The sequence below is a fragment of the Pelodiscus sinensis genome, chromosome 3, assembly GCF_052426305.1.
Source record: "Pelodiscus sinensis isolate ZL-2025 chromosome 3, ASM5242630v1, whole genome shotgun sequence".
Lineage (NCBI taxonomy): Eukaryota > Metazoa > Chordata > Testudines > Trionychidae > Pelodiscus > Pelodiscus sinensis.
In genome coordinates, this window is record NC_143054.1 from 152,310,248 (window position 1) to 152,335,019 (window position 24,772).

At 44.6% G+C, this 24,772-nt stretch overlaps 1 protein-coding gene across 1 annotated transcript in view; it reads right to left on the reverse strand.

The window, feature by feature from the left end:
• Positions 1 to 24,772, reverse strand: part of LOC102451796 (usherin) — a 102,597-nt gene that overhangs the window by 68,055 nt on the left and 9,770 nt on the right. Inside the window, exons 3-6 of the mRNA XM_089777170.1 lie at positions 15,045 to 15,379; positions 10,897 to 11,019; positions 5,142 to 5,305; positions 713 to 922 (exon numbers count right to left, since the gene is read on the reverse strand). Coding sequence (XP_089633296.1) covers positions 713 to 922; positions 5,142 to 5,305; positions 10,897 to 11,019; positions 15,045 to 15,379 — 832 coding nt within the window. The remainder of the gene's footprint in view (positions 1 to 712; positions 923 to 5,141; positions 5,306 to 10,896; positions 11,020 to 15,044; positions 15,380 to 24,772) is intronic.

A 24,772-nucleotide genomic window follows, 5' to 3' on the forward strand; every position in this document is an offset into this window, starting at 1 on the left:
TAAGCAGTTGAAAAATTGCCCTTGCGATCAATTCTATTTTATAAACAAAAGGTGCTGACCTTTGGCATCACCAAGGAAATGGAATCCTCACTTAAAGTGCTTTGCTAATGACCTGGAACACTTGCTTCTGAGATAATGATATTATAATGTTTATAATGAGACTTTATAAAGCCAAAAAGATTAGAAAGACCATTCCAAACACATTTCAGATTCACAAGAGTTTTTTTTTTTCCTCTCTCTTCCCCACCAGCTAACTGGCTTGGAAATGACTCATAGGGAAATTTTCTCAGAGGCTGAACTTGCACATTACATTTCTAGTGACTCAGGAAAGGTCCTGTGTCTGACTGTCATGTCAAACGCACATCGCCTCAAAGAGCAAATCTTTTTAAAAACCATTAATTGTTTTTAAATTCACCCATTTATTGACATGAACTCAATTCCAAATTTAGTGAACATAGATAGTCATACACAGAGGAAGATGAGAACAAAGTGGGTTAATATCTGCTATTAGAGCTTTGTGTTTTGTCTCAGTGGGCCACTTTATTGATCTGCCACTTGATAACAACTAGCACTTAAGCATTTTAGCGTTTTAGCCCTTTTGCCTTTTATACCGGAAATTTTATAATGAAAGGATGACTGATCTCAACCCTAACAAAAATCAATCATTTTCATTCTCAGATTTTAAAGCAAGCTGCTTTCAGTAGGAACCAACCTCCATCTGAAGTAGTTACATGTACCACCTCACTATTGACTCTGTGGGCGCCATTGAAAACTTGAATGAAAACCTGATACTCGGTGTTGGGATGCAAGTCACCAATGATAGTATAGTTTACATTGTCCTGGATGCTCAGAGAATTGTTATAAGTAGTGGAGTTCCAGAAGAGGATGAAATATTCAACATCTCCCTGCAACTCTTGCAGTGCTGGGAAAGAAAAACATCAGTCAATGAAACAATATTTTGGGAGGTTAAAGGGGACATATTCAGTAGGTTTCTGTTAGTAAATATACGCTTACTCATTGCCTCATATAAATAGAAAGAACAGAATTCTCCCATACTTGTTCCAAAGCTTCATTGCTTGATTTTGCATCCTAATTTAGACTAGTAAATATAGTATACTTCTCTGTGATAGCCCCATCAAAAAGAACAGAACTCCCTGTGGCATAAGGAGCAATTTTAATAGGTGCAATTTTCTACACAGTTGGTGCATAGGTTTTATGCCTCACCTCACCAAAGGATTGAAGGAGTGGAACCAAATCAGGCTCTCCTGTGGTTCTATTTTAAGATATAAGGCTTCAATCTTAATTACCAACCATACTTCACATCACTCTGGCAGTGCACAGTCACCTTAAAGTGAATGTGAATGTAATTTATGCCCATTTTAAGGCTCCTTTAATTTGTTAGAGAGGTGGAAAGGGGCTTTAGTATAAATGAGAATCTGGCCTTTAGTATTTAGGACCATTAATGTGGCTTGCTGGGTATATATGAGCAATTAAGCATTTTTCCTACACAAGCATTGATAAGCCATATTTCACTCTGAATTGTCTCTTGCCCCCAATACTATCATGTTTCTTTGACGTAATGAAGACAGGTCTATGCTGTAATAGTATGGTTTTCCAATAGCCATATTGGAGGGCCTGTAACCATAATGGAAGGCCTAAAGCCTTCCTCTGCAGCCAGACTGAAAAGCAGCAGCCATTAGCTATAAAGCCTGGAGTCACATACTCACACTCTGTCTAAATTGCATTAAAATAATGTCACACCAGGCTGTTCAGAAGGAGATCCTGTCCTAATGGCACCCACTGACAAAGAAATAGATCTCAAGATGGGCAGAGAAAACGCAGCTTAACAGCATTTCATCTGGCAAGAAACTGGTTATCAATAGTTGAGGTTGTGTAATCCCCACTCTATGATTATTGTTCTTACTTTCCTATTGTTTGTCTGTGTGACCTCTGTGGCTACATCTAGACTGCAAGCCTCTTTCGAAAGAGGCTTTTTCGAAAGTATCTTTCGAAAAAGCCTCTTTCGAAAAAGAGTGTCTAGACTGCAAGCAGTACTTTCGATAAAGCAAGCTGCTTTTTCGAAAGAGAGCACCCAGGCAGTCTGGACGCTCTCTTTCAAAAAAGCCCTGTTTGCATTCAAGAATGCCTTTTTTCGAAAGAGCACTTTCGAAAAAAGGTGTTCTTCCTCGTGAATTAGGTTTTCCGCCATCGAAAGAAAAGCCGTGTTCTTTTGATTTAATTTCGAAAGAACGCGGCTGTAGTCTAGACGCAGGAGAAGTTTTTTCGAAAAAAGGCTACTTTTTTCAAAAAAACCCTCGAGTCTGGACACAGCCTGTCTGGTTGCTAATTATTTCTGTCTGCTGTATAAGTTTTTTTGCTAGGTGTAAATCAACTGAAGTGATGGGGTATGATCGGTTAGGTAATTCTGTTACAGTATGTTACAATTGGTTAGTAAAATTATACTAAAAATTGGTTAAAGTATAGCTAGTCAGGACTTTTTTCACTAAATAAACTGGGGTCCAAGGAGACCAGCAGGAAAAGGGAAAGAGGAAAAAAGAAGAAAAGGAAAAGGGAAAGGAAGAAAGGAACACCAAGAAGAAGGAGGGAAGACTGGAAGAAGAACTCACCTCCAAGACAGCCTAAGACCAGAGCTGCCAGAACTCCTCTGCATGACTATGTCATGCAGCAGCTAAGATCCAGAGAGACTGACCTTGCCTAGCCAACAGGGGATGTCTGTCTGCCTTTATCAGGAATAGTGAGCATGACACTGTATGCTTAGCATGTGTATTCTGCTTGCTTGGGAATTGTCAACAAATAGAGAATAAAAATACTACTGAGTAAGGCTCTTTCAGTGGCAAAAGATCCTGCAGACCCACAGGAAGTTATGCCCTGAGCCCTAGGAATTGGGTAAGGTGGGGTGTTTACATTAACAGGGTTGTACCTTGGGCCCTAGGAACTGGGTAAAGGTATGTGTCCCTGAAGTGTGGAAGGACAAGAGAAATTTGTGTGGGTAACAGTGCTTCCAAACCTAGTATAATAACACTGGCTGCAAGATAGAGGAACACTCATTGTACAGGGACAGCCATGAAGCTGAGGTTTTCATGCACCTCCTGTAAACTTCCTGAGAAGGGGCAGGGGAGCAATTATCTTATCAATGATAAACAATACGGCTGCGTCTAGACTGGCAAGTTATTCCGCAAAAGCATTTGCTTTTGCGGAAAAACTTGCCAGCTGTCTACACTGGCCACTTGAATTTGCGCAAGAACACTGACGATCTAATGTAAGATTGTCAGTGTTCTCGCGCAAATACTATGATGCTCCCACTCGGGAAAAAGCCCTCTTGCGCAAAACCTGTTTTGCGCAAAAAAGCCCCAATGGCGAAAATGGTGATCAGGGCTTTCTTGCGCAAAACCATGTCTAGATTGGCACGGACGCTTTTCCGCAAAAAGTGCTTTTGTGCAAAAGCATCCATGCCAATCTAGATGCTCTTTTCCGCAAATGCTTTTAACAGAAAAACTGTTCCGTTAAAAGCATTTGTGGAAAATCATGGCAGTCTAACGTAGCCCCCAACTTCAGATCAGATCAGTCACAACACTATCCCATCATCCAGCAAACTAAAACAATAAAATAAAAAAGGTTCAACAGAAAAATTCTGACCAATCCTTATATATATTGCTTTACATGGAATAAGGTACTTTTCTGATACACAGCATTGTAGTTTAGGGTAGTAAAAAATATCAATAGCTCTTCAAGGGGAACACAACCAGGCCTGCTGACATAAAATGATGACATCATCAGAAGTTGAAGGCAAACATGTTTTCTATTAGACACTGCCTCTTTTTGGTGGCAGAAATTCATAATTAAAGGTCTGAACCTGCTTTATTTTCACCTGTTTCATTGGTAAAGGATCAGACTCTAAGTCCCAGGGTGCGTGTACACAGCAGGGCTTAACTTGAAATAAGTTACGGAAATTGAGCTACATCAATTGCGTAGCTTATTTCAAAATAGCTTATTTCAAGATTGGCAGTGTCTATACAACACTTATTTCGAAATAGAACACTCTTCCTCTGACTTTCCTTACTCCTCATACAATGAGGATTACAGGAGTCAGAGTAAGAAGTCCTCCAGCTTGACAGTATTTTGACATTATTTCTAAATAACTGCCTGCTTTGTAGACGTGGACTAAGTTATTTTGAAATAATGTTGCTGTGTAGACACACCCCAAAAGTCAGCCATTCTCAGTATATTTTCCCTCTAATAGAAGGATATTGAGGCAAGCTATTTTAAGGTCTTCCTTGGTGCTGACAAACCAAGGAAAAGATTTAGAAACTAATATTATAAAAATAAGGAATATTATATCGATTCAGAATAGTTAATTTGTTCAGTGTAACATATTTAACAATGAAGTAAGATGATAATTTGCAACAAGGCTTTCTATTACTAACCCTCACTTGAAGCTAAACCTTTGTATTCATAAAGAGATATTGAGAAAATGTTTTTTAAGTATGAATGAAAATAAAACCAGGTGGAATTATCTACAGCCAACAGGTCAGAGATTTAGATTACTAACATAATGAAACTTCAGTGAGCTGCTTCAGATCTATTAGGTTTGTCAGGTTTTATAAGCATGCTTACTTCAGGCATGCAATTATAAAACAAAGAGCCTATATTTATTAAGCACCACCAGGCAGTCCTTTCAAAATAATTTGCATATAAGTTATGAAGAAGTTTTCCACTTCTGTAATAGTAGATTTTCATATTAAGAGGCAGAATAATAAGTGAGCAAGTAGCAAGACTTACAAAGTCACTCATGCTGAAGAAACCTGTAAATCCCATACAAAGAGACAAAAATATACATAAAGACAACACTATGTACTCTTCCTTTATGGATTGAAAAGAACCTTCACATGTTTAAATTCTCTTTTTTCCCCACCCCTCATTAAAAGAATGTGTAGTAAAAATGTGACCAAACTTTGCAAAATGTTCATGTTCTTTCCACCTTCTTTAGGGTCCTTTCAGAGACAGCGAGTGCAATAAGTTAATTAAAATAAGGATTTTGTGTCCTGAGAGAGAAATGCAGACCGCCATAACTGATGACAGGTTAATATTTAATTAGTGTAACAAATACTAAGTACACTTACTTGGCTTTGACCATTCCACTTCTATAGCTGTATGATTAAGAGTTTGCACAGTGAGGCTACTCCCCTTCTTTGGAAATCCTGCTAATGTAGTACCAATCACTTCCTCACTTGATGTATATCCTGCTTCATTGTGTACTATGAGTTTATACTCATATGTTGTGTACCTAAGACATTTAAAAAAATAATCCTCACAAAAGAAGAAAATACTGATTTTATCACATTTCAGACACAAAACACTCAGCATTATCCTTCAAGCAGTGTCAGACAAGCCTTGCTTTTTCTCTAAAGCTACCTTGGTGCACTATTTGAGCATATGCAAAATCTGTAATAGAATCATTGCGTGTTTGGTGAAAATACTTGGCTAACACTAACATGGTAACAAATACAAAATACTATTTTTCATTTCTTCCTATTTATTATTTCTGGGGTGATGTGATATAGCTCAGTTCAGGATGTAATTATGAAAGTGGCAAATTGCCAAAGTTTGGATTAATCCAGTGATGTTTCGCTGCTCCCCATTTCAAAAATTCAATGTCAAATTCCAGAACAGTGCTTGTGATAGCTATTCTTAATACATCCGCTGCCCTTCTGCAATAACCATAACAAAAACGTAACAAAGAAATCAGTAGGAGAGAGGCAACTAAATGCCTTTGAAGATCTGGGCCAGAGCAACTAAGATTGCAAATCCAGTTTATAATTTCCTCTACAACTATACTCTGACCTACTCAAATTGTTAGAAGCCAAACTGACAATGACCAATTAGAGGAAATAACTATCACACTCTCGTTCTTCAGCTGTTCAAAAGGTATCTTAATATACATAGGTAGTGTTTTGTAATTTGCTATTTGTATTATAAAAATGAGAAAACGGTTAACATTGGTATAATTAGAAAAAGATGGAATAATCTAATCCAAATGTTGATTTTAATAACATCACTATGAAATATACTTATGTCAATATGATAGTGGAACATCCAATAAATACAGAATATTTGGAGATTGCATTGGAAAAATGTGAATTTCCTGTGCTTCTTTTCTCTACTGTGACACATTGTATTAAAACAGATACTAGGCCACATTTTGAACATACCTTGGCACCCACCAATTCTAATTTAGGCGCCTAAAAAAAAAGCCATATTTTCAAAAGAGCTAAATCCCCCCGAGAAGCTTCTATTGAAAAGAGAACCTAGTTGTGCTGAGACTTTTTGAAAATCTAATTCATTACATGCCCAAATGAAAGCTAAGCTATTCTGAAAAGCTCACCAGTTGTTGTGATGATCACTTTTGAAAAACTGGTGCATTCTAATTACCATGTCCAACATTTCAATCATTGCCATATGTTCCATACTCCTTCCTTAGAAGTTACGGGAACTTGGACATAAAGGCTACAGCTACCCTATGACTTTTGCCTATGACACACACTCATCCATGGTGAATCCTTTTAGGGAGCAACAAGCAGCTTTTACTGAAGGTTCTCAAAATACCGTTCAAAGGCAGGTAATATTATCTTCATTTTAGAGATGGGAAAACTGATGTGCAAGGTGAAGTGACTTATCAAAGATCATGCAATAAGATTGTAGCATAATGAGAAGCAAACCCAGGTTTCATCTTTCCTTTTTCCCTACCATTATCTAACAGCTCTTTCAGTTGAAGTTGTGACAAATGCCAGAATTTTGGAAATATTTTTATGAGTCTTATGCATGCCTTAGTTTCCCCTTTTGGGTTTGCATTGCTATGAACTCTATCAGCAGGCCTGAGTCTACACTTGTGAATAGAGGATGACACGGAGGATATGTCTACATTCGCACTCTCTTTTAAGAGAGGGATACAAATGAAGACATTTGAAATTGCAAATGAAGCTGGGATTTAAATATCCCATGCTTCATTTGCATATGCACATTATGGCACTATTTCGAAATAGCACTATTTCAAAATAACAGATGCTGTTAAGACATGGTTATTTCGAGAGAAAACCCTTCTCTCGAAATAACTGGTAAACCTCATTGTGGCTACGTCTAGACAGCAAGCATCTTTCGAAAGAGGCTTTTTCGAAAGATACTTTTGAAAAAGCCTCTTTTGAAAAAGGCCATCTAGACTACAAGCAGTACTTTCAAAAAAGCAAGCCGCTTTTTCGAAAGAGAGCACCCAGGCAGTCTGGATGCTCTCTTTCAAAAAAGCACAGTTTGCATTACATAGCACCTTTTTTTGAAAGAACACTTTCAAAAAGAGGCGTTCTTCCTCATAAAACGAGGTTTTCCGCGGTTGAAAAAGCTGCCACGTTCTTTTGATTTACTTTTGAAAGAATGTGGCAGCAGTCTAGATGCAGGGGAAGTTTTTTTTGAAAAAACCCAGTAGTCTAGACACACTGTTTGAGGAATAAGGGTTATTTTGAAAGAAGAGTTTTCTCTCAAATTAACCAAGTCTTAACAACATCTGTTATTTCGAAATAGTGCTATTTTGAAATAGCACCATAATGCAAATATGCAAATGAAGCGCAGGATATTTAAATCCCCGCTTCTTTTGCAATTTCAAATGTCTTCATTTGCATTCCTCTCTCGAAAGAGAGTGCAAGTGTAGACATATCCAGAGGGAACAGAAACACCAGTGGCTGGAATGCAGTCAGCCTCGTTGACTAGCATCCAAAAGGAAGGTGATTTCCTCCCTACTTGCTGCAGGGGAGCAGAGCAAAACCCTGGGCTGGAGACCAAAGGGAAGAGGTACCATGTGATTCTGAGCTGGAGTTAAGGCAGAAATTTTACACTAGGCACATAATGTTGGTATAATTACTCTCTCAGGACAGTGGAAAATCAACACGCCTGAGTGGCTCAGTGATACTGACCATCACATTGTAGGCAGTGCTATGTCAAAAGGAACCCTGGACATAGCTATCATGTCTCAGGAAGGAGGAGAACCTAGGCCGGGAGGAGACGCTCTCCTGTCAGTGTAGGTAGCATCTTCTCTAGGAGCTGCAACTGTGCTCCTGCAGCACTGTTAAGTGTTGACAAGCCCAGAGGAAGAGAGATAGACCCTTTGTTAACACTTGCAGAGGCATGTAGGGCACACGCTGCACTGAAAAGCAGGCTGAGTTCACACTCACTGTGGTGCATAGTGCAGTGGTTCTCAACCACTGGTCTGCAGACTGGTGCTGGGCCACGAACCACTGGCTGCTGGGCCTTGGGTACATCACCCAGCGCCTCCGCTCCACTCCACTCCACTGTGGCTGCTGGGAAAGGAGAGCCCTGCTCTGCCTCTAAGCCAAATAGTGCCGGGCAAGGTTGGGATCTTTGCCCGGATGTGGAAGAGCGGTTTGCTGCATGGTGGAAGGGCTGCATGGAGCTAAGCACAGCAGCCTTAGAGCAGCTGCAACCTGGGCAGCAGCACTCAGCTGGTGTCTGGGAGGAAGCACAAGGCTAGATGACGGGGGTGGGGCAGACATTGGAGGCTCTGGGGGCAGAGCTAGTGCTGGGGGGCTCAGAGTGTGGGGGTGGCACTGGGGGAATCTGGGGGCTGGGCTAGCAGTGGGGGGCTCTAGAGATGGTGCTAATATTTGGGAATGGGGGCTGGCATTGGAGGGATTGGGTGCAGTGGGGCTTTGCAAAAAGGAGGCTGGCACTGGGGGTCTGGAGATGGGGGGCACTAACAGGTGGGGGGATAGCACTGGGGCTTTTGGGATGGGGGCTGGCACTGGGGGTCTGAGGGTGGGAGACTGGCAATGGGGGGAATGGGTGAAGGGGACTATGGGGTCAGTGCCTAGTGCTGGGGGTAGTGGAGGGGTGGGGTGGGGCTCTAGTTTAGGGTTAGCACTGGAGGGCTCAGGGGACCAGCATGTACCCCAGCCCCGGGCACCAGAACTGCCACAAACTGCCAGTTTCAGCTGTGGCAGCCACCCACCACATGGTGATGGCTGGAGCTGAAGCCAGCTGTTCGTGGCAACTCTGGGGGCTGGGGCTTTTGGCAGACCAGTAACATTCTATTTCCATATATGCATATTCATGATTTACACTAGCATGCAAATACAACGTTGCCAGTCTGTCAAAAGTTGGTGAATGGGTTTGCCGGTCCACTGTATAAAAAAGGTTGGGAACCACTAACATAGTGCATAGCTCATCACTGCCCCCTGCCGATGTCTTTCAATGCAGTGGAGAAACTGCCTCCTCTTTGCTGGAGTCTGAGACACTGCACTGCTAAAAGTTCCAGTGTGGATAGTATAAGCACTACTCGGCTTCAGAGAATGCATAGGGTATATACTCTACAGTTTAGTCATGTCTCTACTCCCCTAAGCAGCACCTACCCTACACAAGGTCATTTATACTTGTGCTAGCTGGGCAAGTGTCTTAAACCCAGCTCAGAGCCACATGGCACCTTATCGCTTTGGTGTCTGGACATAGAGAAGCAGAGACAGAGAAATCCAGTCAGACTGCTGTAAAACCCAGCTTGGCTCTCTCTCTGGGTAGGTCTACACATGTTGGCTGTGTCTACACTGGGCCACTTATTCCGGAAAATCAGCTGCTTTTCCGGAATAAGCTGCGAGCTGTCTACACCGGCCCTTGAATTTCTGGAAAAGCAACGATGCTCTACTGTACAAAATCAGCCGCTATTCCGGAAAAGCTACGCTGCTCCCGCTCGGGCATAAGTCCTTATTCCGGAACACTGTTCTGGAAAAGGGCCAGTGTAGACAGCCCAGTAGTCTTTTCCGGAAAAGCATCCTGCCAATGTAGACGCTCTTTTTCTGGAAATACTTATAACGAAAACGATTCTGTTTTAAGCATTTCCGGAAATTCATGCCAGTGTAGACACAGCCGTAGAGTACAGACATTCTCCACACCATTGCATGTGTAGGCCTCCCTAGAGAGAGAGCCAAGATGGATTTTACAGCAGCTCCTTGCTCCTGTATGCTAATCTAATGGTTTAAGATTCTACAACCCAGGTGATTAAAATAAATTATCTTGTTTAGAAAAAGCTGCCTTGTGTTGCTGCAAATACTTACTCAGGGCATTGCACATTGGAAGGGTACAACACAAGCCGGGTCTGGCCTGGCTGGATTTGCAGGGGTCTGGCCTGGCTGGATTTGCTGCAAGAAGCTACAGAGAGAAAAACAAGTCTCTCTGCCACCAAAAGACATAGCTTGAGAATTGTAAAGGCTGTAGGCCTGTCCCAAGAGAACTGTGTAGGCCATGTGGGACTGGCATACTAATAGGGTCACTCCCAAGGGACTGGCTGCAGGTTGGGGATGGACCAGGTTACATGGATCCATGACATAAGCATAGACTACTGAAATAGTCACCACAAAGCTGTATTTAAGTTCGAGCTAGGAATGCTTTCCATATCTGTTGCTGAGTTTGGAAATATTGAGACAATAATCAATGTTAGCAATTTAAAAAAGTATTGAAAAATAATGCTCTGACACCAAGTTTTAATCCATCTGAATTAGAACTTCTCAGCGATTCACTCAGTCTGTGCATTTACAGTGGATGTAAAAGGTTTGACTGTATGAACAGGTAAAAGCTCACAATTCCTTTCATATAGTCAGTTTCACTTGATCTTTTACAGCAAGATACTATGTGCAAGATTCAAGAGTGACAAAATGAAAATAAACTCATGCATGTCAGAATGGTTAATGCCAACATGACAGAGAATGTTTCATTACACAACTAATACGTTCACAACATAAAGACACAAGGAACACTTTGAACTATTGAACATGCACTATACAAAGTGCCAGCATTTGGGTTTTTTTATAGTTTTTGTAATCTCACCTGCTAAGACCCTTATCTTCATAAAACCACTGAGTTCCTGAGTAAATATTGTGCCACAGATTTAAATCTTCAGGGGGATTTGATGCAAGTGGTTGCCGGATTTTACGTCTCAGGAGCTCATATCTAACACAAAAGACAAGCAGAACACTGGGATTATCTCAACTAATGTTATTACACAAAAATTAGGGGGGATTGTTTGTTATTTTTTTAAACTCTCACATTATTTTGTTTTTACAGCTGTAAAGTTTTGCAGATAATTTTTTTAATGTTTCCAGGTGTAAAACACTCAATTACTTAATATACTTTGAAAGAAAAAAGAATCAGAGTTTTAATGTATGACCATTTTATTGAACCAACTGCCTTCTCTGCAACTAGCCAGGGTTTGTCACAGTGTTTGAGGTTTATGAGAAGACATTTCAGATCCATCTTAAGTTACGCAAGCCTGGTCTTTTCTGGCTGAATGAGGTACAGTCTAACACAAATTTCAAAAGTACCAAGTCACTATAGAATTTTATTACAGGCAGTCCCCGGGTTACGTACAAGATAGGGACTATAGGTTTGTTCTTAAGTTGAATTTGTATGCAAGTCGGAACAGGCTCCAGATTCAGCCGCTGCTGAAACTGATCAGCGGCTGACTACAGGAAGCCCTAGGCAGAGTTGCTCTGCCCCCGGCTTCCTGGAATCAGCTGCTGATCAGTTTCAACAGCGGCTGAATCTGGACTCCTGTGACAGAACAGCTGGGGCACTGCCGGGTAGGTCCCCGCAGGACCAACCCGGCAGCACCCCAGCTGCTCTACCCCACATGTCCCGCAACAAAAGCCTGGTCTCCTGGGGGGGGGTGCACTAGCTGCGCCCCCTCCCCCCCGGCAGACCAGGGAGACCCGAGCAAAGCTGCGGAGGCGCAGAGGTCCCGCCGCCTCTGCGGCTTTGCTCCTGTCTTCCTGCTGTGCTGGGAGTCCCCCCCAGCACAGCAGGGAGACAGGAGCAAAGCTGTAGAGGCGGGGGACCCCGCCGCCTGTGCGGCTTTGCTCGGGTCTCCATGCTGTGCTGGGGAGTCCCCCCCAGCACACCAGGGAGACCCGGAGCAGCTTTTCTCGCCCCGGAGGACGTGGTGGCGGGACCGCTGCGCTCTGGGCGGTCCCGCCGCCCGCGAGCTCTGGGGCGAGAAAAGCCCCGTTCGTAAGTGCGGAGCTGACATAAGTCGGATCCGTGTAAGTCGGGGACTCCCTGTACTGGGATTTGCACATTTCCTGAGAAGATACAAACTTGGTGTTATCCATCCTTAAATTACATGCTGCTATACCTTAAACCTAAATAATAGCTACACTTCAAACCTGAGTAATTTACTATAAATTTAAGAGTTTGTGTGTGTCTGCCTGTCTGTCTGTTCAAGAACTCCTAAATGGTAAGAACTAGGACCAAATTCAGTATACTTCTTCATATTCAGAATGTGTATTACTTTGATTGTGCTTGGAATGGGATTGCTTCTCATAAAACCATGCAAAAAAGAATCAGAATCACCAGGCAGGTGAAAGGGGCTGGTTGGGGGCATGCTCCCCCGAAAGCTGAGCCTCGTACCTCTAGCCACTGCTGGCTGTTCCCCTTCATCATGGAGTGAGAGGAATGCGCATAGTTTGCTACATTCCTCACTCTAGCTGAGGAGCTCCGGGGGCTGACGAACCTGGATCTGCCTCAGCTGAGGGACATATACCCCTTACTGGCTGTGCCTGATGAAGTTGCAGTGGCCATGGAGAGGCGCTTTTCACCTGGCTCTAAGCTGCTGCAGTGAGAGAGGTCTGGGATAGTCCTCTTTTCCCAGGGCAGCCTGATTGAGTTGAGGACCCAAGCAATAATGGGTAAATCTTCTAGTGGTAAATAAATTGTGGATGAGTGGGGGGAGAAAAGGAGCGAGATTCCTGGTTCCTTTAGGGCAGGGACAAGACAGAAGATCAGAGGAGAGCAAGCAGGACTTGGAAGAGGTGAGAACTCCTTTCTGTGTGAGGTTGCCTTGGGAGTTATACAGGAGGACATGCAGGGATGGATATTTGAATTGAATCCATGCTTTGCCATTTATGAAATAAATGAAATTGACATCCTCCATTCTCCTGGCACAGGGCATCACACAAACTAGTCCATGCATTGAGGAATTCGATATTTTGCTTCCCACCTAGCACATTTTTACAGGCATATATTATTACACCACAGCATTTTTCACAGCTTCCTTCCTGTCTTTCTTAATACTTAATTAGAACACACTATTTCTGAATGAACCCTATTACATAAAGACATTCAAAACCTTTGAAAAGCAATGAACATTTCTGTAGCGTCGACAACATGGCCATTTGACCACTGATGATTGAAGTAATTCAACATGACCTACATCTGCAAACTTCATTTCCTGAATAGTGTGCCATGTTGCTCCCACCCAGAAACCCCACGAAAGCAGCTGCTCAATATGGCTTGATGGAGCAAGACGTCTGCAGCAGCAGCAGCTGCCAGTGAATGTGATTTACAGTCCATCACCATCCAATGTTCAAAAAGATTTTAATATTTCTCATGATTAGCCTTTGAATTATATTAGACAGAATGTGCCAGGACTTTGTCTAATAAAACAGTTACATTTTCTCCTTGGATTCCCAAACATTGACAATCCTTGATGAGAAAATTTCTTTGGGGAGGTGAAGTCATCAGAACATTTTGGTGAAATTACAACTTAATTATGCAAAAGCGACGAGGAGTCCTGTGGCACCTTATAGACTAACTGAAGTGTAGGAGCATAAGCTTTCGTGGGCAAAGACCCACTTCGTCAAATGCATCTGACGAAGTGGGTCTTTGCCCACGAAAGCTTATGCTCCTACACTTCAGTTAGTCTATAAGGTGCCACAGGACTCCTCGTCGCTTTTGCAGATTCAGACTAACACGGCTACCCCTCTGAAACTTAATTATGGTTTATTGCTTAACTAGCAGAACTGGTACAACCTCCTGAAAGGCAAGAATGTGAGGTCAAAGATTTGAGGCTTAATCCAAAAGCTACTGGAATCAATGGAAAGTCCCATAGTCATGTTAACAGCCTTTGGAGCAATCTTTTGATGAACATAGAGCTAGAACATCCCCTCTTTCTCCCAGAACTCTCCAGATCTGAGTTTGTATACACTGATGGGGCAGCGTGGAAGGGTGCAGCCCTGAGTGCCAAACAGAGTTCTTGAACAAACAGATGGACGGAGAGCGAGACTGACTCTTTCAAATACATAATAGATATATACCACCATGAACAAAACACAACATAAAGCAGTCACATTTCATCTTACCAAATCATAAACAATCCTATTTTCCTCTGGGTAGACAAAACCGATGTCAAATACAGGGGCTCCCTGAGTTTATACTCACTGAGTTTTCTCCTAATTCTTCCCTAAGGGGTGGTCTGTTCCCACAAACCACCACCAAATATTGGCTGGTGTTTCAGCCCACAAAATCTGCGACTCCCCTGAGATCTGCGTGGAACTCTGGATGCATGGGGAGTTCAGGGTTATATGTGTTAAAGCTGGATTTGCATTGTATTCTGCCCTCCTTTTGTTTAGCCTCTTGGATGACACTGCACTGACAACTACAAAGGGTTCCCTTCTTTTCTGTGGTGTAAACCCACTGGATTTTTACAGAGTAGAGGCAGAACCTATAGAAATTAATGCTGACTCAAACATTAATCCAAAATGGTTTGCCCTGCTGGCTGAGTTCAGGAGAATGTAGGAACGTTCTGATGTTCCTTTCAGCCATACCACGAGGTAAATGTCACTTCCGTGTTTAATTCACAAGTGAGACTAGAGCTGTGCTCAATTTACCTAAATCCAGCCCAGAGAGCACAGCATGAGCTGTGCCAGCTCCTCTCCCTTTTTTTCAGATCCTGTAGAAGCCAAAAAAATGGGAAATCATGGCACAGAGCTGTCATTGTTCATGGTGTGCTCTCTGGACTGGACATGGGTAAGCTGAGGAAGTTTCTGGTCTCACTTGTGAATTAAACGTGGAAATGACATTTACCTCATGGATCTCCAGAGGTATGACATTCCATTTTGGGGCATGCACATTTCCAGAACTCCTGTGAAGATACAAATCCAGTGTTATTCACCCTTAAGTTACACATTGCTATACCTCACCTCAAATGTGGTCCATTGGGCCTAGAGGGCTGTTGCCAGGAAATGGCAATAAATGATTCACTTATTGGAGTCACTGACAAGGGGCTAATGCCCTGAGGAATTGATGGATGGGTAGTCACAGATGTAGGTAAACTCTCTGTGCAGCCTCCCAGAAAACCATTGCCTCTAGAACAAGCGACGATAGTGACAGAATAGTTTGTGAAAGGGATCAGATTGGTCACCACGTGGTTTTGCATTGATGAAATGTTGCTGTTGATAGTAATTCGAGGGTCAGGCATGCGGATCTCATAGCTAAGCATTTCTCCATTCAGTATGAGAGGCGGTTTCCAAGACACCTGAGAAAGTAAAGGCATTCTTAGAGTCAGACCCACTCGCAATGGCAATGCAGAAATAACACAGTTAAAATGGGCCTACAAATCGGAGACTTAAGAGACTTGGACTGTGGGCCTGTCTCTTGGGGTAGGTATTCAGAGACACAAACAACAGATTCTTCTATGCAGTTTTTGCTTTAAAAAAACCCACTTAATTTCTCTGAACCTTAAACCACCTCCCATCTGTCAAATAGGGATAATACTCTCTTGCCTCATAGGGTTGCTGGGGATAAATTCAGGAAAAAGTGCAAGGTGCTCAGATACTATTGTAATGCAGGATTAATTACTATTTTATATACATACACACACTCACATACACACACTTGTATTGTAATGTACTGGTGGTACCTATGTGTACCATATTCTGCTATGTACGCTATCAGTAAAAGCTCATAGTTTTACTTACCAAGGCACAAAAAGAAATCATCTACCCATACCCATTAATGTTTTGATTTTTCAGTAAAAGCTACAATAATGTGTTGTAACTATATTCACATGCTGCTTTTCACATTACATCTGTTGTTTTACATGTAAATTGGTCTTAACAAGACAACAAATTTAAACAAAACAAAATACAATTCCTATTTTTCTTGCAGTCTTGTTAACTTGTGGTGTGAATAATTTTTGTTTTTGCCTGATTAATTAGTAACTTGACATAGATTTGTCCGTATTCACTCTGCGGGACTGAACCAACTCTCATTGGACAAGCTAATTCCAATAGGAGCTAGATTGCATTGTGAATTCACAGACTAGTGTCAGGCAGATAGAGATAATAATGGGCCCTAGGTTCAGACTAAATCCTCTTTGCTCCACTGCAACAGTACAAAGTGGACTGTAAGCTTTTCTCAAGAGGAAACTGATTCCTTTGTTAGGATGAAAGTGTTATGCTGGCCTGGCTGGCTTACCGTTATCAACTATATACAGGGACCCTTAGCCCTGGTCTACACTAGGGAGTTATTTCGGAATAACCTTCCTTATTTCAAAATAAGAAGTGGAGCGTCCACACTACCAAGCCCATATTTCAAAATAAGGGGCTGGTAATTTTGAAATCTGTACTTGTACCTGTTTTCCTCAGGGAATAATGTTTATTTCAAAATTGTTATTTCAAAATATCGTTAGTGTGGATGCTCCAGTGTTGCTAATTCAAAATAATTGGCCTGCAGAGGCCTCTCACAGCTGCACTTGTGGCCACACCTGCCAGCTCCACTGCTCCACTTCTCCTGCAGAGCTTAAAGCAGCAGGCTGCAGGAAAAGAGCTTATGGCATGTGGAGAGCTTTGCCAGCCCCATGATGGCATCAGCAGAGGGAGTGATGGCAGACCGCCAGCACTCCCTCTGAGCCCCTCATGGCTGCCAGCACTCCTGCAGCACCCTCAGCTGCCATTGGCCAGGGACTCAGGAGGACATGGGCCTAGACTAGCGCGGAGATCCTGGACCTCATCGAGGATCTCACAAGATTTCTGGTGAAACCTGCCTTATTCCAGCCTCCATGGTGGGACACCTTCCCACAAGAAGCCACCACTAAGGAGTCTGAGGTCATGAAACCACACAGCAGTGCCACATATGGCACGGGGTCATGTCCACACTCAGGTTTCATCCGCTCCTGGTCCAGTGTGGTGATTTGGAGGACACTGACCTTGTGCATGGGAATCTGCTAAGGGGAGGAAGATGAGGAGACCCCAGTAGCACTCTCTCTGGCAAGTAACATCTGCCATTCATCCCTCACCCCATAACCCCTACCCCTAGCGGGCAGGAAAAGAAGTTCTCTCTGCAGGATGCTGCCAGTGCCGGACACAGAAGGAAGCCGAGCTGTCCCATTCACCTCTTCCATTCTGCCCACAGGCTTCTGACCTGGCTGGCATTTTCCAATGCCTGCCTCTTGGGATGACTTCCCTTATAGCTTTTCTTCATAGCTGGGCCAGCTATAAGCATGATGTGTCCACCACCTTCCACGCCATTGCCCCAACTCAGTGGGATCTGCTAGAGGAAATGTGGGAAGATCTGATGTATAAGCAGATGTCCTGCTTCCAGTTCCTCATCTGGGAGCTTGATGAGAAGTGCCGGGAGTGGGCCCTTGCCGGTAGGAGTGCTGGGCTGACTGGGAGGAGTGGAAAGCCACCTGGGACTAGCTGGTGCACCAGCATAAGGCCATGTGCTCCTCCGTCACCTTGGTGATGGAGCACATGGCTTAGTGCATTGAGAGGGCCACCAGCCACCTCCCCACCTAAACACCTCCCCATGGCTTCCCTTCTTTTGCCCCCTCAGGAGCTGCGGGGGCCCCAGAACATGAGGCAGTGGGATTTCAAGGCCAGCGAAAACCTCCTTAGCTGACTGAGACAGGTGCCAGTCTCAGCCCCATCCCTGAGCCCCCTCTCCCTCTTCATGCCTCCCCCATTCCAGGTTCTTTCCTCAGTCCCTCCCCTGTTTTATATCCCCCTAACAAAGAGACTTGTTTTTTCAAATTAAAAAAAAGCTTTTTTATTTGCTCTGAGGGGTGGCAGAAGGGAGGTAGTGCAGGGGAAGGGAGAGATCGGGGGAAGGAAAGGCATATGGGGAAATGCTGGGATCCCATGTATAATGGCACAGGGGGCAGTCTCACAGCTGGTGTTGGCTGAAACTCTCCCTCAAAGCCTTCTGGATGAGAACAGCCCCTTGATGTGCTTGTCGAATGGCACTGGTGTCCAGCTGCTTGTACGTTCTGGCCAGCCATTCATCCTCTGTCCCCCCACCATGACAGGAAAGTCTCCCCCTTGCTCTTAAAAAGGTTGCACAGCACACAGCAGGTCACTACCATGAAGGGAATGTTGCACTCATTGAGGTCCAGGTAGGTGAGGAGATTCCAGAACCTCCCCTTTTAGCGGTCAATGTACAGTCCACCTGCTCATCCTGGTGTTGAAGTGCTCCTTGGTCCAGGTAGCATGTGCAGGGCTTCGTAAGCCAAAGGAACAAGGGGAAGGCTGCATCTTACAGGATGCAGATGGGCATGTCCACATCCTTGACCCTGATGATGTGGTAAAAAGTGGAAAAAAGTACCAGCATCCATCTTTCAGAACACGTATGAGTTCCAGAAGAGGTGGGCATTGTGCACCTTCCCCCACCAATCAACGCTGATGTCAGTGAAGCATCACTTGTGGTCCATGAGGGCCTTCAGCACCATGCACAACATCATTCCTGTTTATGTAGACACAGGGTATGTCTACACTACCCCCATAGTTCGAACTAGGGGGGGTAATGTAGTCATACGGAGTTGCAAATGAAGCCCGGGATTTGAATTTCCCGGGCTTCATTTGCATAAAGCCGGCCGGTGCCATTTTTAAATGCCGGCTAGTTCGGACTGCGTGCTGCGCGGCTACACGCGGCACGAACTAGCTAGTTCAGATTAGGCTTCCTAATCCGAACTAGCTGTACGCCTCGTGGTGGCGTACAGCTAGTTCTGATTAGGAAGCCTAATCCGAACTAGCTAGTTTGTGCCGCATGTAGCCGCGCGGCACGCAGTCCGAACTAGCTGGGATTTAAAAATGGCGCCGGCCGGCTTTATGCAAATGAAGCCCGGGAAATACAAATTCCGGGCTTCATTTGCAACTCCGTATGACTACATTACCCCCCCTAGTTCGAACTAGGGGGGTAGTGTAGACATACATGATGACTGGGGGTCAGGATGGGGATATGGGTGCCATTTATGCCCTCTGCTCCACAGTTGGGGAAACCCATGGCGGCAAAGCCATCCACAATGGTGTCTACGTTGCCCAGAGGACAACCCTACATAGCAGCATGTGTTTGATGGCTTTGGCTTCTTGCAGGAGAGTGGCACTGATGGTGGACTTCCCCATGTCAAACTGGTTCCCAAAGGAGCAGTAGCTGTCTGGCATGGCGAACTTCCATGGAGCCCTTCTGCACATGGATGTCAGGCTGCAGTCAGGTGCCCTGCAGAGTCCCAGGAAGGTGGCCTTCCACATGTGGAAGTTCTAGAGCCACTGCTGGTTATCCCATCACTGCAGGACAATGTGGTCCCAGCAGTCAGAACTGGTCTCCCTCTGCCAGAAGTGGAGTTCAATGGTGTCCAGGGGCATGAGGGGCATTTGCTGCAGCAGGAGTGCCAAGACATGGGTGGAGAGGTCTTCCAGTTCAGGCTGGTGGTTGTCCTGCAGGCTGGAGCAGCAGGTGGGCAGTCTAGACAAATTGCACCATGAGGTGCCACACAAGGCCCATGAGCTTGGCCCTGCTTTGGAGCAGCCCTGGCTCCATGGTGTCAATGCTAAAGCATCCACAAGGGCAGACAGAGCGCACTGGCTAGGTTTTGTGTTCCACAAGGGAGCAGGCAGTGGTGGAGCAGCACATGAGACATGGCTGTAGTGAGGAGCCCCTGAAAGCACATGTTATAGCTTGCCTGACCAAGCAGCCACAGGAAGTATCCACCCCTCTGGTGCCCTCCCCGAGTGATTCTGGGGGCTCTAAATCTGAGGCAAGCTCCAATCAGGGTAGACGCGCTATTTCAAAATAATTCCGAGCAATTTCCATGTTCCCCCATAGTGGGGACATGCTATTTAAATTTTGTTTTTTCGAAAGTCCTCATTTTGATTTAACTTATTTCAAAATAATTTCCTAGTATAGACATGCCCTTAGAGCAGGCGTCGCAACTTTTGCAAACCAAAGAGCCAAATTACATCAAAATTCAGAACAAGTGGTTAACAAAGAGCCATATAAAAATGCCCATGTGCATGACTGAAAATATACAATGTAATGTTATTGATAATTGACATAATGATTAACAATAGCATAAATGAAACATTATACTCACAGGCTACGTCTACACTGGCATGATTTTCCGGAAATGCTTTTAACGGAAAAGTTTTCCGTTAAAAGCATTTTTGGAAAAGCGTGTCTAGATTGGCAGGATGCTTTTCCGGAAAAGCACTTTTTCCGGAAAAGCATCCATGGCCAATCTAGACGCGCTTTTCCTCAAAAAAGCCCCAATCGTCATTTTCGCGATACGGGCTTTTTTGCGGAAAACACTACTGTGCTGTCTCCACTGGCCCTTTTCCAGAACAGTTTTCTGGAAAAAGACTTTTGCCCAAACGGGAGCAGCATAGTTTTTCCGGAAAAGCACTGATGATTTTACATTAGATTGTCAGTGCTTTTCCAGAAATTCAAGCGGCCAGTGTAGACAGCTAACAAATTTTTCCGGAAAAGCAGCTGATTTTCCGGAATAACTTGCCAGTGTAGACACAGCCACAGACTTTATTTAATGGAACTTCTGCTGATGAATGTTTTTGCACATTTCTTTGAAATTTACATCATAACTGGTCAAATTCAGGTTCACGCACACTCTGCTGGCGCCTCCAGGCTCTGCACTCCAGCGGCACTGCCCCAGTGGGGGAAGGAGGGAGCTGAGATGCGGCCGTGTGAGAATGGCATGGGGGGGTCGGCGAGCTCGTCTGGTGAGCAGGCCCGATGCTGCCCCAACAGGCAATACCACGGTGTGAGGCGTGTGCAGGCATCGGCATGCCAGGACTACAAGGCCTACATCCCGTCCCCCTGCAAGAGGGGAGGGGCAGGACTGTACCGCCGACCGGACCGTGGTGTTGCAGCACGTCTTTTAAAGGAGGCTTGCTGCTGAGTAGGGATGAGGAGGTTTGGCACAGAGACGCCAGGGAGGAGAGGTAACCGGCCCCTTCCTCGAGAGTGCCGGGACCGGGGAGCATCTCACGGGGGTCCCTGAATCTTAGTCTGTAAGGAAGGTGGAGGACTGGTGGGAGAGGTGAGACTGGCAGAGAGGTGTGCAGCACAGCTTGTAGGAAGGGACCCAGGGCAGGGTCTTAAAAGGCCCATGGGTCAGCGTGTTACAGGCGGGGTCCCCATCGACCATATAGGGGTGGAGGGAGTGTGTTCTCCTACCCTTAGGGCCCTGGGTCAGGACCCGGTGGTGAGGGCGGGCCCGGGTCCCCCTACCTTCCCGATCCCACTCTGGTTGTTGAAAAAAGTGGGGAGGGGAGGGAAAAGATAATTGATATATTTGCTGGAAAGTTGTGGACCTAATTAAAGGCTTGGATGGTTCTTCCCAAGCAGAACTGTGGATTTTGTTAAGAAGGACACTAATAAGGGGAGGGCCAGGGGGAAGGAGAAGGCCAAGGCGAACTGCTTCTGGAACAGGTGGCCCATTGAGCCAAAAGGGGGTGCTGCCTTTAGACCCAGTAGCTCTCTTACACATGCATTCAAGCTACATAAGTAATAATGCGTTTTTAAATTTTTGAATTCATTTTTCATGTTAATTTAAAAAGTTGCATGCATTTTGGGAATGATCAAAGAGCAATGTTTGGTGCCATACTGAGCCATATTTGGCTCCAGATCCATAGGTTGCAAACCCCTGCCTTAGAGAGTAAATTATACTGGTTCTGTCACTGTTCTGACTTGTGCCAGAAACCAATTCCACCCCAATTCAGCTCCAGAACAGGGAGGGACAGAAAAGTTGGTTCTTCATTAAGGAAATGAAGATAGCATCACAAGCCAAACAATGCTAGCAGATAACTGAGGCTAGGTCTAGACTGCATCCCTCTGCCGACAGAGGGATGAAAATCAAGCACCTCAGAAGTGCAAATGAGCCTGGGATTTAAATATCCCGGGCTTCATTTGAATACTCACATTCCGACACTGTGTCGATCAGGCTCAGTGTCGAAAGTGAAAGTGAAGTATAGCCGTGGTTCTGCCACGTTTCTGCCGACCACGGGGCTTTTCCAGCAGATCCTGTAAAAAATGAGGAGTACAGGATCTGCCGGAAAAGCCCGTACTGTCAGCGGTAATGCGGCAGAACCGCAGCTACAGTTTACTTTCACTTTCGACACTGAGCCTGATCGGCACAGCATCATAATGTGAGTATGCAAATGAAGCCCGGGATATTTAAATAATTTGCACTTCCGAAGTGCTTGATTGCATCCCTCTTTTGGCAGAGGGATGCAGTCTAGACACAGCCTGAAGGTAGAGGAAGATTTTGCATCTTTCTTAGTTGATCTACTTCAAAGACCTTTTACTACTTTCCTCCTTTATGCAAAAAAGCCAAATCTCTTTCTGGGAGAGTTGATATACATTCTCTCTGTATTTAAGTAGTGCAAGAGTATGGATAATATAAAACTTGAAGGTTTCATTTTAAAATTTAGGTAGAAAACAGCCAGGTTAGTAAATTTTGTGTTGTAATTTCCCATGTCCCGGAAAGAACATTTAATCTCATGTGCATGAACAATACAGCACAACTGATCAGATACATTGTGCGTGAGAGGAGAAGGGGGGGGGGGGTCCACATTCCACGTGAGACTCATATTTGTCCCTGAAGGAGGCAGCATGCCAGACTCAGGGGCTCATCCACAATTATATTTTGTAACTAATTCAGGACTCAATTCTCAAGTCTGCATTTCACTTTAAGTTCTGCCTAAATAAGAATTGAATAAGTTTTATTCAAATGCTTTATTTTCAGTCATTAGCAAAGTTAAACCTTAACTGTCTTAAATGAGCACTCAAAGGACTGACTAGTCTGGGCTGTTTAATGGAAGTAGACTTCTAAAAGAAGAACTGTACATGATACCTTTGGTGACACTGAGGATTTAACAGGACTTCTCTTTAACAGGAAGTTACCTCAGAACGGTCAATTTGTACCATGACTGAGTCATGGGCAGTCTGGCCTAACAGAGCTGAATCCAGATGATGTGGGTCTTAGTGCAAAGTCAAAGATTGTCACTGTGAGAGGAACACCAAAGCTCAACCCAGAATCACAGTCAGAAGGTCTACTAGGAGATTGGGGTTGGGAGTCAGAAACCAAAGCCTAAGCTGAAGGATCACAGTCAGAAGGCGAAGCTGAGGGTCTGAGCTGGGGAGTCGGAGGTCCCAAAGACGGTGGAGCAGAAGTAGATGCAGGCTCGGGTGGGAGATAGAGACAGGATCAAGTCAGGCAACAGGCACTGAGCACCCACTGGACTGCTGCTGCATTGAGCTGAGTATCAGCCTGCTGTCTCCTTCAGCCAATCAGATGGTGCAGACAATCTGACAGCTTCCATCAGGGCCAGCTGTGCTCAGCGGGTTGACAGGAGCCTGGTTCTGGTGCAGGTGAGGCTCCTGCTAGTGTGTCATGGCTGAACTTCGGACTGTTAACAAATCCTTTAGCAGCACACAACAAAACGCGTTCAATAAAACAGGAGCAGTGCTACGTCCCACCCCTTGGTGGGATGGGAGGTTATGAACGCCTGGGAACAACAGCTGCTCCCCTAACATGTCAGCATCTGAATCTCACCCTGATGGGGTGCTATCTATTGAAAATGAAAGAATTCTAAAATGTGATTCTACACGATGTGTTAGGTATTGACACTGTGCTGGATGCTGTACAATACGTGAATAAGATCCCACCTCTGTCTAAATTAGAGTAGGTAATTTATCTTGTAATGCAAATTGCAAAGAGAGTGAAACATTGCAAACCAGGCACAATGATGTTAGTCCTCAGGAGCATGAAAAACCAAGTTGAGTCAGAGTCTCACCAAGCCCGATTCCCTCTGAGCAGTATTTTATTGATTATTAGGGATGCCAGTCTATCTAAAATCAAGATGGAAGAAAAAGGAGGGATTTAAATTTGGGATAATGCTCATGTATATTAGGGAGCTGGCCTGTCTTGAACTAGAGATGACACCTGGGAAGAAGGATGGAGCAGAATATACAATGCAATTACACCCCAGGCAAACTTTTCTGTCATAAAAAGCAGTGGCCTATACGCGTCAATAACAAATCAAGGACAAGGTCAAGTGACTGACTGAACTATGTGATATATATAAAGAAGGCAGAGCCAGCCTGGCTTATATTCACTATGAAACTATGGGACCTTCTCTCCTCTTTACCCTGAATCTGTGGTCAGAATCTTCTGCATGAGAGCAGAAGAGTTCAGCCTATGTTGGAAACAGCAGTCGTTTTTATATCCATTGCAGCTCACCATGGAGGCTATGAGAGAGGGTGCAGATGAGGAAGCCTAGGGTGACCAGGTGTTCCAATTTTCTCTTATAAATGGGCAAGTTGTCCTGTATTTTCTTCCTCCCCTCTACCCATCAGTACTGGTGGGTCCTAGTGCTGGCCTGATCCTTGCTTGCCAGCTGTCCACCCACCAGCAGTGACTGGAGGGGTGTGTGGAGCCAGTGGCTGATGGTGGTGAGTGTGCAAATCTGCAGTGGTGGAGAGACAAATCTGCAATGCACGGGGCCATCCACTCCCCCGATGGCCCATCAGTGCAGCCATTGCTGCATGCCAGCTGTCAGTCAGCTGGACCCTGCCCCTGTCCCAGTTCTGTCCAGCACTGACTGCGAGCTGCAAGCAGCAGTGGCTGGTGCGTGTG